This window comes from Macrobrachium nipponense, chromosome 2 (genome assembly GCF_015104395.2).
Source record: "Macrobrachium nipponense isolate FS-2020 chromosome 2, ASM1510439v2, whole genome shotgun sequence".
NCBI classification, from domain to species: domain Eukaryota; kingdom Metazoa; phylum Arthropoda; class Malacostraca; order Decapoda; family Palaemonidae; genus Macrobrachium; species Macrobrachium nipponense.
This window is the reverse complement of record NC_087201.1, coordinates 123891550-123908689: the sequence shown is the minus strand read 5'-3', so window position 1 is coordinate 123908689 and position 17140 is coordinate 123891550. Positions and strand designations below refer to the sequence as shown.

Genomic DNA, 17140 nt, shown 5'->3' with positions numbered 1-17140 from the left:
GAAGGATGTATTTGAGGAGCTTCTGTGTCCACCTTCTGGTTCTCCTGGCGAAGGGATAATACTGGATGAGCTGATCAAAGAGATCAACTCCTCCCATGTGCCTGTTGTAGTGCCCAATGACGGTAGGCCGCTCGATACGAAACTCCTCAAACACAACTCGGCCCTGTCGACGTGTCTTCTTCCGCTGTACGATCTCTTCTTGGATGGGTTCATGACTCGTCGTAATCATGGGGACGAGTCGGACACCCTTCCAACAGATGACGAAGACAGCGCCCTTCCGCTGCCACTCTGTCTCTCCTCTTGCCAGGTGTTGTGGATGACTAGCGAACCTCTTGAGGACATTCGGGGCCCCACGCACCAACCGAAGGGTACCACTGACGTGAACACTTGCTTCATACAGTTCCTGGGCCAGGGATACCGAGTTATAATAATTATCCATAAACAGGTGATATCCCTGGTTACGGAAACGTCCCACAAGATTGAATACAGTGTCACGCAGCGTGGAGAAGACCCCGGAATACACTGAAAAGTCCACAACGTATCCAGTGTTGGCCTCGGTAATAAGAAAGAATTTCACACCATATTTCTTCGGCTTCTTGGGGTTAATAATAAGAAAGAATTTCACACCATATTTCTTCGGCTTCTTGGGGTTATACACTTTTATACTAAGATGTCCTTTGTAAGGCATCATCCCCTCATCCAAAGACAGGTTCTTTCCAGGAATCACGAGATTACTACACCGATCACGGATATAATCCAACACTGGGCGCACTAAAATGAGGCGGTTACTGTTATTCTGGGGTATGGCCCTTCGGTTGAAGGCGTTGAAGTACCTGTCCAACGCCAGGAAATTATCACGGGACATAACGCCAGGCACATTAGGCATACATAAAAAATAATTTCTCCTCCAATATTGCCTGACGTCGGAAGCAGGTGTCATACCAAAATAAATGTGCAGCCCCAAAAAATGCGCTAGGTCAATGAGGTTGCAACCCCGCCAGTAATACGACAAGGTCGTCCTCAGCTCATACCGGCAGTACCGAGCGTAGTCCACCGTCTCGTGTACCAGGTATTCCAGCAATTCCCGCGTCAGGAAAAGAAAACTTGACCCCGTATCCCCATCCTCCCCCTCCTCAGATTCCCCCTCGTAAGCACTGAACCCACTGAATTCGAGCTCACTTTCGGGATGTGAGCCTCGAACGGACATTGGGGGCATATATTCATCCTCACTTTCATCGGGACTGATGTCCTCATCACTCGATGACCATCTGCCATCAAAATGAGGACTTGCGACATGTTCCTGATCAAGCTCTGATAGATATTCATCTATGTCCCTTGGTTGGAGGCCTCCCAAATGCCTACAAATGCCCCTAAGGACGCCCACATGCTTCCTAGGGGTAACCAAAGGCATACGCTGTGTTCCTGAAACACTTTCAGCCACATGTGGCCGCACAGAACGGCCTTGAGGCGCGGGGTCATGCTGGGTGCTTGGCCCCTCGCCAGCATCCAGGTCCAAAACTCGCCTTACACGATCCCTTCCGACGGGTAAAACGCGCCTTTCGCGGTTCACACGTCGTTGAGACATATCTAGGAATGTCCTGTAGCAACACAAATGCTCAAAGTCTCGCACAAGTCCAGAAAAACACGCTTTTGACGAAAGATCGCTCTCGGATGATGCGCTACTGATGCTGGCTGGAGCGAGAAGAAGGGATATCGCGCATGCGCACTTGGGTCACGCTTCAAAACAAAACAAGGCCTTGATCCGTGAACTCCCAGCATCCCCCAAGGCGCGTGATTCAAAAGTTTTAGGCTGGTAGGCCTATAAGTATTTTTCCGCGAATTTTAGAAAAAACTTTTGTATGTCGACGTAAAATACGTCCAGTCGGCACCCGAGAGACAAAAAATGTCGACGTAAAATACGTCCAGTCGGCATAAGAGGGTTAACATCACTCTTTCCTTTATGGAAGACTCTTGTTAGCATATGGAAGATGGAGAGGAGGGAAGGAGAAGAGGTTGTTGTTGAGAAGGGGAATCCCCCTCCAGAAGGATTTCAGGTATCAAGGACCTATCTGGGGTTACTTCCCCTCTGGTTTTTACTGGCACAAGGACCAGCCTGAAAGTCATTGGACCCCTATTGCACAATAAAACTGTCCAGAAACATTTGTTTCTGGCATCTCTTTAAAATTTGCCCAAAGTGGAACATGGCATTGTCAATAAAGATGTTGGAGGGACAGATTACAACGTCTTTGTTGGGATAATAATTCTCCACAAAATCTTTTACATCCCTCCACTTAATCACTGAAGCAGGCACATTATGTATGCCTGTCCTCTTTCTGAATTTTTCAAACCAGCCACTGCTGGCCTTAAATTCACTACAGCAGCACTTATAGGCATTTTCTTACTGTGATCGGCATGCAACACCGTCCAACACTTGCTACGAGTTCATTCTTAGATTCCATAGTCTTTCTCGCCATTTTTACTGAGGGGTTGGCACTTGGAACTTTCTTTGGCCCCATGATGGCTTATTTAGCAATTGCACTTGAATAAAAAAAAAAAACCACAAAAATGCACAAAAGCACAATGGGTTACGAGATAAAAGGGGATGCTTTATTTGGGTGCTCAGTGCAGGCTTAGTCATGTGGTGGGCCCTGGAAGGAGCATTTCTGAGTGTGTGAAATCCGAGGAAATGTGCGAATCCTGAGACAAATTTAGTCGGAAAAAGTCTACAGAAACCAGGGCATATAAAAACTGAGGTTCAACTGTATTTCTTTGCACTTTTCTTTGTAAAATTACAATTATAATTGACATACTATCATAAAAGATAAGAACTAAAACCAACAGCAACCCCGGGTATATTTATAAGCAAATTTATAAAAAGTTGTCATGTGAGAGGGAGAGAGGCGTACGTGCTCCCGTGAAGTCAAGAACGCAAATAACTCATGAGCTGCCTGCTTCCTTGAGCTTGGCTAGTCTAAAAGTTGCCATTTGTGGATTTGGATTTATGGGCCACAGAAGTATTGGAACCTCTTTCCCATCTGATTCCTTCAAATCGATGGTGCATAATATTGATGCTCACCATGAGTGAATCCGTCTACCACCCAAAAGCTGTTATTGCTACTCGTATGAGGGTATCCATCCATTAATGGATATGAGTGGAACATTTTGATTCATTGGTCTGGTTAAACAATATAATAACAATAATAATAATACATTGCTTCAGTATGTCAGTTGTTTTAACATCCCCAAAATAAAAACTTGTACTGTTATTCAGAACACTCATACGGTTCACTGTAGTTAATATGGAAAGGGATGTGAACAAGATTAGCCAACAATAATTATAATGCTGACAGAGTTTTGGAATCTTAAAGATAACAAATGAATAAGTACCTTTTGAATACAGGCATAATTGCTCTCTTTTTTCATGGTATATAACACATTAAGTATTCAAGTAGCCTTGTACTGTAGTGGTATAATTTAAAGAGGAAAAGGAAGTGTGGGTGTAAAATTTTGTTACTTCACAGGGAATGGTGGTAGTGATTTAATGACAAAGATTAGGAGCTTTGTTAACTTTGCTAATTTATTAGGTCCATGTATAATTTTGTGTTGTAAGGTTTTACAATAAATTCATTACACTAATGTGTTGCTCAAAGTCTTCTGTTTTGTTAAGCTCCCCTTGTCCTTAAAATTCCAATTTATAACTTTACCCATCTCTTCTTATTTAATTTATTTCAAAATATAACATATTATTTACTTCACATTTTACTTACGTATATATTTGCCAGCATTTACAGACAGAATAATTGTCATTTTAATTTTTTACAGGTTATGGAGATCATTTTTCAGTCTTAGCATTCCCTTGCAATCAGTTTGGAGAGCAAGAGCCTTTGGATATGCCAGAGATCATCAATTTTGTGACTTCAGAATATAATGTAGAATTTCCCATCTTTAATAAAATAAATGTCATTGGTGAGGATGCTGAACCAGCCTTTAGGCAGCTGACAGGTATGCATTTTTTCACTTTCATAAAATGCAAATTTGCTAGAGTAATCTTGCCTTACAGAATTTAATTTTTTTTAAAATGTAGTGATGATATATTAATGTACTTTTGCAAGTAATTTGACAGTTGACAAACCCTTACTCATTTCTGTTCAGTGTTGACTGAATATCAGTGTGTTGTTTTCTGCAGTCAGACTTTATAACAATGAATGTGATAGTGACTTTTAATGGTAAAGGTATATAAGACAACTTTGTACACATTTTGACTATGCATTGCTTAACACAATATTGATTGTTGCTGCAAAAGAATAAAAACATGGAATCTTGAAAATTATATAGGGGGTATCATGTAACAGTTGAACAGGTTAAAATGACCCTCAAAGAGATGAAAAATGGACATGCTTCAGGACCAGTTCAAATAACAATTAATGGATCTGTGATGAGAAGGGATGAGGAACAGTTGATCACAAAAGCAGTATATGGTGAACTAACAGGATGGAAACCTGTAAGAAGTCCAAGAATAAAGGGGCCAGGTAAAGACCTAGACCTGAGAGTAGTCCAGACAGAAAGGACAAAAAGGAAATTGGAGTGAGCTCATTTCTTACCTAACCCTGTGAAGGGAAAAGTTAACATGCAAATGTTTATAGTGAGGATGACATTTTTGATGCATTGTTACTGGCATTCCAAACTGGTGCAAGAATTTTTGTACATCTTTTAATCAAGCTACTTTACTTAAACTCAAAGGATGCTGTCACCTTGTTGAAGGAAAAATAGATGCTCTTTCAAGATTTTTATATGCAGCTATTGACCATCATCTCTTGCAGGAAGTTACACTCTATAGTAGGTACCACTTATGTACTTTGCCCAGCTGACAATTACTGAAAAGTATCTCTTTGGTGCTTGATCTCATGCAGTGCACTGACTGTACTTTTTAACATAATATAGTTCATCCAAAGCATCAACAATACAGTTGATCACATCCCACATTTTGAAATTCCTGTAAGCTTTGTCATTGAAGAATGGGACCAAGTATTCCATTGTATGTTGCTGATAGAGGCCTTGAGTTTAGAGTTGTTGTTGTTTTTTTTTTGAAAGGATGGTTTAAAGAGATGGTGTTGGGAGGCAGCACCAACACTTCATATGAGAGAGGAGTCTTCAGAATTTCATTCTATTTATTATCTGTGAGAAAGAGGAGTCTTTAGAATTTCATTCTATTTGTACCACTAAGGCTTGTGCCTTGTGATTCTCAAGAGGATAAATCAGGAAATATCTGTAGATTGTTATCTACATTGAAAAGCATTGCAAGGATGTTATTATTTCTCTGTCTTGAATCCTTAGGCATATTTGTCTTGTCCTTGCCTCCTATTCTTATCCTAAACCCAGATGAGCAGTAGACTCTTCATCTCATCCATAATTGGGTTGCTTATCTCAGCTGATCATATTGAGAACCCAAATTGATGAAATTTGGCATGCTGTAAGAACAGTATCACCATTAAGGCATCCAAACCTGAGAACAATATCCCAGTTGTGTTAATATGAATGACTTTGGGGCACGTGCTGTTCTCATATCAGTGTATATGTTTTAAGTATAGGGAAAAAGGAAGTTTTGTCTCTTTTCAGACTGACTGCACCACTTATTTGTTTCAAATCTTTCTCAAGGCCTGCAGCATTGCCTATTAGGTGAATACAAACAACTGTAGCAACAATGGCCTCATGTGGAATGGTAGAGTAAGAATACCATCTGTAACAACTTTGGAACTGGTTACTTTAGAAACTGTGAGTGTGGTAATATAACTGACCTCCAGCATTTAAGTTATGAAGTTATGTTACAGTATTTTGAGGTTGTCAGACATAATTAGATCAAGAATTTAATTGCTTATAAACATATAGTTGTCTAGCAGTATCTACATTCAAGTTATTCTTAACTTTTTTTTTTTTTCAAGATTAACCCTCTATGGTGTTAGACATGAAAGGAGTTCCCTTTATTGTCTTTATCTTGTTCACTTTTTTCTGAATTCTTATCTGGTGTAGGTCTTCATTGGGCCCTTTTCTATTATTTTCTTGTCTTTAAAATTCTTCTGTATCTTTTAGTAGTCCTTTTGTGACTAACTGTTCTAAATTCATCTTATCACATATTCAAACTGTCTCGAAGATTGAGGTGTCAATATATTTTCCATTTTCTGAATGCAATACAATATCTCTCTCAATGGTCTTCATTTGTGATATGATCTTCCCATTGCAAATCCGGCCATGAATCTTAACACCTTGAAGGTCCTTTTCAAAATGTCCTTCATTTTATTTATCAGTGGTCATGTCTCTGCTGCATAGAAGTGTCAGTGTGTTATGTAAAATAGTAAACTTTTGCTGGGATATCTAATAGGGTACTACTTTATTTACCAATACAATATTCTGTCCCTTTTCACTTCATCCAGGCTGTTTCTACTTTTTTTTTTTTTTATTACCTTCTCCAGAGAAATGTTCAGTCACTTTTTCTGCAGCCTGCCTTTCCAACACAAGGTGCTTCTCCCTCTCCTTTTGATGCATTTGTCTACATTTCAGGCATTGAAAATTTCTTACTCCACGAGTATGAGTATTTTGTAATCTTGACTATTTGTTGTAAAACCATCTATTAATCTGACAGAGAGAGCTCACTCTCACATCTTTCTCTCAGCCTCTTTCATGGCCACTTTTCTGGAAATAGTTTTTCCTTTGCTGTTTTCCAGTAACTATATGCTATGCTTTGCTTATAGTCATTACATATCAGTCTTTATCTTCTCAATTCCACCTATCCATTTGTTAAGTGCTTCTACAACAACTTTTTCAGATTCTGATGTTTACTCTATATGAGAATGTCAAGATCAGCATTTCAGCATTTTATAAAAGTGCTAGAAAAATAGAAATTTAAGTCTTTAGTTGTTTCAGTCAACACTTGCTACATCATAGGTATTATAAAACTTCCAAGATTATTGAACCGTATTTCGTGACTCATAAGGTCCATCCAAAGGATGAATACTGAAACTAGGTGAAAATTGGAGCAAGATGATATGAAAGAATTTTTTATTTACAAATAGATAGTAATCGTTTTTTTTTCTCAAGGAACTTAAAATTAAAATTGAACTTGAGGGAATAGGGCTCAAAGGAACATTCAAAATGATCCTTAGCCTTTTTTACAGTTTGCTGTGTAAGGTACACTGTAGATGTTGACTTAGAAAATATGGGAAAGCACACCTTCCTAACTGTTTAGGTTCTTAAAAAAATGTGGGGAAAGCACACCTTCCTGACTGTTTAGGATCTTTAAAAAAATATGAGGAAAGCACACCTTCTTAACTGTTTAGGACCTTTTTAATATATCCTAAATTAAAAGAGAATGTATTAAGAAGTCAAAATGACTGGAGCCAGGAAGGATAAGGACAGAAGAGTACTTAACTTGACAGGCCTTATGGCAGATGATTATATAATAGATATTTATATTTTATTTTTACATAGATGAAACTATTATTTACATCATAAAGTTTATGTACATGACTATTCTGGCACTAGCATCTTTTAGTTTGTATAGTAGTAGGCAGGAAATTTTCATTTGTAATAGTAATTATCGGTACTTTTCCCATGTAAGTTTATACAAGGCATTAAGGATAGGAACTAGTTATATACTGATAACCTTTGTTTTTCTTCTAAATAATGGTTTCTCATCCAATAGATGAATCCTCTGTGGTACCTGACTGGAACTTCTACAAGTACCTTGTTGACGAGACTGGTCATGTCATTGATGCTTGGGGTACAGCAACTACTATAGAATCTATCTTTGACGAAATTAATTTTGCTGTGGAAAAGGCCAAAGAAAAGAGCAAATCTACACCACCAGCTACTGAAAAAAAACAAAAACCAGCCAGTGAAGCAGAAAAGAACAAAGATGAGTTATGAGCCTCAAGATTACAGCCAAGCACACAATTTTTCCTTTGTGATCTGACAACTTTTTTTTTATGTATAAGTAGTTAATAGTGCTATATGTCAAATGTGTAAGTTCATAGGTTTTTCTTACATTTTTATTAGGCAAACAGTGTTATAAGATTGGCACAGAAGCTTAAAGACTTTGGTTTTTACCTTGGTGAATGTTCTTTGATGAGTAGTAACTGAAAATGTCTTTTGGAAATAATTCTTGGTTTGAGACCTGCTTACTATCAGTATTACTTGGCATTTTTATACACTTAATGGATTAATGTTCTTCAGTCCAACTACTTCAGCCAAAAATGTAGATAGTGAACATGTTAAAATGACAGAAAAATAATAGGACATACTGTAAATTCTCATGCTCTGATACCACATATAGCTCTTCCAAAGTAGGTGAATGGAGTCTGGGAATATTGGTTAGGCTAAAAGTGATTATTAATAGAAATTATGTTAACAGGCTAGCAGATACTGTGAGATTGTTAGGACTTCCATAATGGCCTGCAGTAGTGTTTTAAAGATTTACATGCTGGGAAGTTTGAACTGAAGTTTTAACACTTAAAGTTAAATAATTTGAACATAAAAAAAGAATCTCATGAAACCAAAGGTAATTAAATTGATTATAAAAAACATTTGACTAATTTTCTGTTGGTATATATTACTGTTCACGTTAGTTCTTCTTTGAGATTTTTTATCCTTCAAAAAGATGAGAAATATGAGTTTTGCTTTTTATACGTGTAATGGAATTTATTTACTTTATTATGAGCACAACACTTTCCTGTTACTGTATGTAGCAGTATTTTTTAAATCTTTGGGCATTTTCGATAATTTCATTATGATTGTCAAATGGCTTTGTTTATCATGAGTAAGCCTATAATTTTTTCTATTTTTGTTCAAAAGCTACTATATAGTCTTTCATAAGGACAACTGTAAGTAGTGACAAAGAAATTTAATGTACAGTGGGCCCCCCGTATTCGCGTTCTCCGAATTCGCGGATTTCTCTCCGGAACGTGTTTACCAATTATTTGCAGGAAATTCTCCTATTTGTGGTATTTTTCTATGAGAAATGTCCAGATTTTCTTTTTTTCTTTTAGCATTATCATCGTAAAATGCACTTTTTGTGATAAAATTATTAAAAAAAACCGGGTATAAAAATGTTTAGTGGGGGTTTTCTTGACTTTTCCCTTCCAAAATAGGTCGTTTTCAGTGTTTTTGTAGGAGTTCCAACTATTCGCGGATTCTCACTATTTGCGGGGGTGTCTGGTACACATCCCCCGCGAATACAAGGGGACCTCTGTATATGATCAAGAAAAAGTAAATATTTTATAAGGTAACTTTTTCATACTTTGCTATAAAAAGGCAGTTATGTGTATTAAATGTGATTTTGTCATTCTATTTACACTATTAAACATTCCTAAGACAATTTTCCATACAATTTTAAAGTTTATATTTTGGATAAATGCCCCTGTAATTGCAGCTATTTTATAATAATATGTATGTGGACCATTACTTAATTCCATAAATTATTAAAATGTTGCAGGGTGGTGCAGTATATTGCATTTACATCATACATGACAACACAACATGAAGCAGAATTCTCCACATAAAATGTTTGTACATTTATCTATTCCTTTCAGAATTCAGACACATTGGACTGTTTCTGAATTAGTTCAAGAACAGTAGTACAAAACATACATATACAAAATAATTATTTAGGTCTGCTCAGCATATGTAAATGTAATATACATATGCTGATCAGACCTAAATAATTATTGTATACGGTATGTATTTATGTATTGTTTTGTGCCACTGTTCTTGAACTAATTCAGAAACAGTCCTATGTGTCTGAATTCTGAAAGGAACAGATAAATGTACAAACATTTTATGTGGAGAATTCTGCTTCATGTTGTGTTGCCATGTATAATGTTTAATATTTTTAGACTGACCTAATTTATACATTTCCTATTTTTACTGAATATAAAATTGAGCATTGGCAGTATGCTTTTATTCTTTCCTTAATTTTTCAGTTTTTTAGCCAAGTTGAAATATTTTGTTTTTGTGTGTTTTCATGCGCCAGAATGGATGAATGAATATGAAATTTGGCAGATAGATGTAATTAGCGACCCCGAGGAAATGAACTTATGAGATCAACTGGGTTTTGTGTCGCCAGCTTATTGCTAATTATAAGGGAAGAGATTTTTGTTGGTTTATTGTACAGTGGTACCTCGACATACGAAATTAATCCGTTCCGAGGCGGCCTTCGTATCATGAGCTTTTCGTATCTTGAACCGCATTTTACATGTAAAATGGCTAATCCATTCCAAGCCCTACAAAAACACCCCAGTAAATTTCATAATAAAGCTAAATTGACCTATAAACAATGAAGTACTACAACAATTTGGACCATTCAATACCTAACTTAATACGTACTAGTACTAATATGTATGTACCTGTAAATAAAGTGTATTAGTGTACATGGTATACAAGAAATACTGTACGTACATACAGAGGAGGAGGACAAACGGCAGAAAACTTCTTATAGTATGTACACTTAACTTTACGAAACACATTAAAAAATGTCAGGAAACATAAACTAAACTTTACGAAACACATTAACAAAACTGTAACACTTAACTTTACATAAAACTTAAAATTAAATTTTTGTTTTCTTTTTTTGATTTTTACATTTATTTTTACTTTTTTATACTTAACGTTTTTTTTTTTTTTTTTTTACAAAATTTCAATTTCTTCACCACTTTCAACTTTGTTTTTTTGTAGTATCAATTGGATCTTCCTTTTTGCGTTACTCCTACTAAAGGCCTCTTTAAAAAATAACTAGTTGCAATACACTCCCTGAACACCTGAATTAGCCCTGGTCACTGACCAGCCCGAACTATATCCCCACATATATACCCACTAAGTGGGTAATTTTAAACTGTCAGTGTTACCAACGCTGCAGGTAAAATCTAGTCAAATGAGTTACCTGTGTTACCGTTGGCAACGCTGCCGCAAATACCTGCCACTGCCCTGCCTGTCTCCTCATTCCTCAATTGTTTTTTTGTTCGCCTTGCTGTGCGGATCAGTCCCACATCATGGCGAACTTTTGGTCATTTAGCCCGACCCCACTCAGAGTTTTCGCATCTTGGTTACAAACTACGAATTTTCCCGTCACTTTGGATAGCTACTTTGTACTCGCTAAGGATAGTTAGGAAATAAACGTCATCGCCTTCTACAAACGCCTCGACGATCGAGCCTTCTACTGCTGGATATGTTGGTGCTCATCGGCTCTAAAATAACGTTGTCGCCGACTGCAAACGCCTCTGCTTCTACTTCATCTACAGTTTGACGATCGAGCCTTCTACCTTCTACTGCTGGATATGTTGGTGATCATCGGCTCTGCACGCCCTTCAAGCGTAGGATGAGTAACCCCGCACACATGATCGACGTTCTTTTCGTTATTTCGTGTAGAAAGTTTAGTGCAATACTAGTCACAGATGTTTGTCTTGGTCAGGAGACAACGAAACATTAGTTTAGTTATTCCAGAAATTAGTGGACAGGTTATCATATATATGTTAAGCATATTTCTAGCCTGACGAATAATTTAACCAAAATAGAGATAGTATTATTAGTAGAATATAGTGAATTCTAATCGTTCTTTTTCAGCCCCCCTGCCTGTTCCAGAACCAGCCCTAACGGGTGCTGGGGGTAAATGGAGAACCGCAAGCCTCCGAGTGGGTAGGTTCTGCCGGCCCCCCGGCGCGGAGCAGGCAGTGTTGGCAGCAGATTTCCCCTCCCCTCGATTTGTAAGTCAGGATGATGAAAATTTAGGTCAGATATAGACGAGTAGGGATAATAGGCTAAATAGTGTTTAGGAAGAGAAGTGCAGGCTTCTTCCGTCGGTTTTCTATTATTAGTAGTTTATAGAGGGACAATGTCCTTAGAGCCTCTTGGGTGTTTCTTGTTTCGAGTTCCTTGCGTCAGAATCTTTTAGGCCATGGTCGGGTTCTGAAGAGTTTGAATACTTATCTTTCGTCTTTAAGGTTACTTTCCTCTACTTATACGATAGCGTAATTTTTAATATCAACTAATTCTCTGTTCAACGCATATCGACGTACATAATTCGTTATGTAGAGAAAAATCGAATAAATTAACTACGACTAGCCTACTGTTCACTGATGATATATCGTATGAATGTCAGTAGCCTTGCCTAGCCGAAAGTATTCGCTGTACTACATATAGGTAGACTGATTTTTATAGTGGCTAACGCTTTAGGCTCAGGCATTCTGACTACGGATAATTCAGTACAGGTGGTAATTGAAACGAACGAAATCCGATCTTAGTATAATTCAATAGGAATGTGATCGAACAGAATGAAGATCAGATTCTGTCCGACTAAAGCATTAATTGTTTTGTATGTATCATCATATTAGCGTAGTGTAAATACTAACTCGGCAGTCATTCACGCTCTGGAATCAGCTGATGACCAATAAGGGTTTGCGTCGCCGTATCCACCTCATTCTTTGTCCTGATTGGATAGCGTAACTAACGTAACAACTCTTTCTTGTTACTTAGGCCAGGTTGTCGTCTTGAAGAAGACGTGTTTTCTTGAAGCAAACATGTTTTCAACTATGTTGGAAATATTTAAACAGTCCAATTACTGGTATCTTGTGGCATATGATTAGATGTCAGATACTAAAAGGATTTCGTTGTATGACGTCTTCATACGTTTAACGGACTAATGCCGTCAGTAATTACATTGTGCTTATGTCAATTACAGTTACAAAGAATTACCAGTAGTATTATCAAATTACAGTGACAACTGAAATTAATATTTGACCTAATAAAGTTAATTTAATTACTTTAAATATGTAATTTATTAATTTCAAATTAAATTGAAATTTAAGGTATTTTTTTCAATTAAATTACAATTACACAAGCTTTTCAAAACAGCACTGTTGTAGGCAGGCGTGGCTTTAGACAGACAATGAATGCCGGCTAGTCTATTTCCTTGTCTCCAGATTCAACCATATCACTTGGTCCCCTCGGCTAATGTTTTTGTTCCTAGTTACCATAATGAGTATCTGGATACTTAACTTATGAAACGAAGTCATGCTGTTCGTCTTACGATGTATTTAAGGGGCCAAAATTTTGGAACTTTTAATAACGTTCTCCATTAAGAAGCTAGTTTTCCCTCAGCTTAGATGCGTAAATTTAGGCGATTCCGTTTCGTTTTTTCCACTTTTTTCATAGGTATTAGAAAAAAAAACCCTTACACTTTGATTAATCTTTATCGGTGTGACAACAGTAAACGAGCTCTTTTCATGCTATTACTTTCTTTTACCACGGCTGCGTTTGAATTCATACAAAAGCTTGGGACCTCTTCCAGGTTGCTGATGCACGTAATTTTGCCTTATCAGCTTCAGCTACATTTATATCATGAATACAGTAATTACCGTCGCACGCGGATGAATACAATAACAGACGTTGTTATCGGATTCGATTACTTTCACACGCCGATCAATACAATAAGTGATGTGCTATAGGATTCGATCGTATAGCAACAAGTTCTCGTTCGGTTGTTCATAGCTGTACGCAGTTATAACGAGTATATTATCATTAAGATAATACCTTTTAACTTAGAAGAGGGTGCAAATTTATGGATTGGAGACGTTAGACGGTTGTAATTCTCTCTCTCTCTCTTACTTTCCTGATTTCATTTTTTTTCTCTACTCATGCTGTTTTTCCACCCTCTCCTAACAATTGACTCATTGTGCAACAGAGGTTTTTCTTCTTGTTACACCTTTTCAAACATTTTTTCTGTCAATTTCCCTTCAGCGCTGAATGACCTCATAATTCCCAATATTCGGCCTTTGCCTAAATTTTATTTTAAAACCCTACAATCTCGCTGTCTGATGCACGATGTTGCCTACGCCAGCTGCGCGAGAGATAGCAAGACTTATTTGCAATGTAGTTCTGATTTCAAATACTATACCCATCGTAAAATCGAATTAACGCAAGTCAATTACGGTAGCTTCAATACGGACTGTATTCACGACCACGTCTTGAATAATTTTCCTGATTTTCTAATGTTTCTCAGATTATCATGAGGAAAAGAGTCGGTCTAGTTTCTCTCGCCCAGTTTTTCCTGTTAAACTTATAATGTCTTTACACTAACCTTCTTCAGCTGCTCATTCTTCGGATGTCGCTTCGGAGTCTTCTCGCTCATCCTGTTTTTTTATTTACCAATATCACAGTAGAGCCAGTTTCATGTTTCATCCAATGAAAATTGGAGATGATTTCAATCTCTCTCTCTCTCTCTCTCTCTCTCTCTCTCTCTCTCTCTCTCTCTCTCTCTCTCTCTCTCTCTCTCTCTCTCTCTCTGGGTTAAGGAAATAATTTGGAGGGGCTGCCTTCGTAGCACCCTTCCACGGGTCCGTAATTCTCAGGCCCTGCTGATTGTTGATGCTTCAAGGCGGTTTTTTTTTCCGCAACTCCGGTAAATTTGTTTCATCCTTACTTGTTTTGAGACGTAATGTGTCCTCCGTAGTTCTTGAGGAGGCTACGGCAATTGGAGATTCACCTGCGCCATCGTTGACTGTATCGATACCGGTTGTCACCACCCACTCCTTTCATAGGGTAGTAATCTTCCTTCTTCGTTCCCATTTATACCTTAGGAGTGTGAGACGTAACGTGCTTACCGCGTAATTGCTGGGGGGGCTACGGCCGTTCGCAGTTAGTCTGCATCTTAATTAGCACCTTTTGTGCCCTCGGGCCCCTTTCTTAGGGTAGCTGGTAATTCCTTCTGCGGCTCCCCATTGGTTTTCCGCAGTTTTTTTCGTAACCCGTTATTAGAGCACTGTACCGCACAGTTGGTTCTCCACCTGCACAATGTCGGCGCTAGGTGTTCCTGTGGGTTACTCGTAGTGACTTTTCTCTCTCCTTATTTTCTCAACTTTTTTCCTGCTGCTTTTCTGTTCCGTCCTTATGGGGTTTTCAAGGTGGGTTCGACCTTGATTCCGTGTCTGGGAGTACTTCTTTTCCCTCACTTGCTCCGGACTCCAGTCTAGGTTTAGTACGTATTGGTAAAGGGGGTTAGTTGGATCGCGTTTTGCGACTTCTTCGCTCTTTAGGGGTGTTGCTCGCCTATTGTAGTCGTCCTGGTCTCGTGTCATAGTCAATGGTCGAGTGCGGAGTTTTGTTTCGCAGTAATTGAGACTGGTTCAAGTTAGGTCATCGTCTTGGTTGGTACATGTTTGGCGCACAGTATGGGAGTGACTCGCATGTGTGGTCGTTCATCGCCAAGGTATATCGGCTCAGGCGTAACGTTATCGTCACTGGGTAGTGACCGTATCCGTTCAGTCGAGTCGTTTTTTCGAGTGACTAACTCTTACAAGTTTTGCGAACTGGTGACAGACAGTTCGCTCTTGTGAGTGGTGACAACGGTCGGACAGCAGGGGTTACATCATGATGTCTGGGGGGAGTGCGGGTTGCGCAGTCGAGTACGACTTGCACAGGAGTTTATCATCTTCTTGTTGGTATATCGTTGCGCAATCAGATCGTAGGCTCAGATATGATGGGATCTTATGTCGTTTGGTATCGAGCATCCAGGTGTAGTAGGTTCCGGGTTCTTGGGTGCTGCTCTTGTCGGGGGGGTTCGGCTTTTCTCCTTTTTTTTCCTGTTCCGGTGTGGCCGGACAGGTCTGACAGAGGATAGATACCTTTGAAGAGAGACTCGGTTGCTAGTTGTGTGTTTTTTTTGTTTCTCCGGCGAGGAAGCGAGTATAACGGATTGTGGGGGGACTTTGTCCATTCTATCCTTCCCCTTCCCCATTCCAGGCTCTAGAGGTATCTCAGTTAATTCAAGTAATGTTTTTTGATATGTTGTATTCACCAAACCAGCAATCTCTCAAACATCAAGTAGGTAGTCTGGTTTCGGCGAGTCGGGCAGTTTTTGGGGAATGACTTAAGCTAGCATCATTTTTCTGTATGAGCTAGCGGGGGTAAACTCCTCTGTCGGAGTCCCCCCCCCCCCCCTAAACCTTTCCGGTTTACCGGAGGTCCAGTTTGAGGGTTTTTTTTCTCTATTGGGTTCCTTCATTGATTCGTGTGTTAAGGGTTACGAATCATGAGGCTCGTATTTGGAGGAGACCTTTCACAGCCACACTGTGCGAATGTGGTAAGACTTGATGGGTGTTTCTCTGAGCCTGGACTGTTTGATAACCTCTTCACTTTGGTTTCGAGGGGGTTTTGCATACCAGACTAACATTTCTGAGGATTATGCTGTTCTTGGCAAGGAGAGGAGGGACTATTGTTAAAATCATTGCCTCAGCGCTATCCGGACACTCATAAGAATGGGTTCTTAGTCAATCCAAGGGCGCAAGTATGCGGAGGGCTACCCTTTGGCTTCCAGAGGAATGTTCGCTGTCGGCGATTGTGTAGGTGGTTTTTTTTTTTGAGAGAGAGTTGTGATTTTTCACAACACCGTACCTTAAGGAATTTCAGTTTCTTCAGAGAGGTACTCTCGGGTCCTGTCGTTGCGGTAGCCCCCCCCCCACTTTTATAGTTGGCTTAGTAGAGTTAGGGTGTTAGAAGTTTTAGGTAAGCAGTGATAGTCTAAATGAACTTCAGGGTGTTAGAAGTTTAGGGAGGCAGTGATAGTCTAAATGAACTTTATGGTGTTAGAAGTTTAGGGAGGCAGTGATAGTCTAATGAACTCTAGTGTTTTCTGTTGGTCCAGCTTAGACAGTGTGTTTTGTCCTTAGGCCCTTGAGGTTAGGCAGATCCCGATGGTCATGGTTGGAATAACTACTACTTCTTCAGCACAAGTCATCTACATCAGTGAGCAGTAGAGAACTGAAGGTCCTGCACACTCAACTTCTCCTCCATACATGAGAGGCTACATAGCCACATGGGAGGTTCACCATTTCCCCTCCATAACATAGAGGTATAGATACCACATGGGAGGTTCTTCAGACTCAGGCGGGTACCTAGGACTCGACACCGACGGTCTGGTACCTTCCTATGCAAGCATCCTCCACTTACTGAGGCTGGACAACCAGGTGAGGAGGATTTTTTTTTTTTTTTTTTTTTTTGGGGTTTTTTTTGCCTCCATGAATAAAGAGTAATAAGCTTATCACATGGGAAGTACTTCTGACCCAGATAGTACCTTAGACTCAACACTGACTTTGAAGTACTT

The 17140-nt window shown here is 39.0% G+C and overlaps 1 protein-coding gene across 2 annotated transcripts in view; it reads left to right on the top strand.

Annotated features, from left to right (window-relative positions):
- LOC135220959 (glutathione peroxidase 7-like) overlaps positions 1–9940 on the top strand; it is an 18103-nt gene extending 8163 nt beyond the window's left edge. For both annotated transcript variants that reach the window (XM_064258625.1, XM_064258626.1), the window contains exons 3-4: positions 3823–4002; positions 7697–9940. In XM_064258625.1, coding sequence (XP_064114695.1) covers positions 3823–4002; positions 7697–7920 — 404 coding nt within the window. In that variant the 3' untranslated portion in view covers positions 7921–9940. The remainder of the gene's footprint in view (positions 1–3822; positions 4003–7696) is intronic.
- Positions 9941–17140: the final 7200 nt, after the last annotated feature.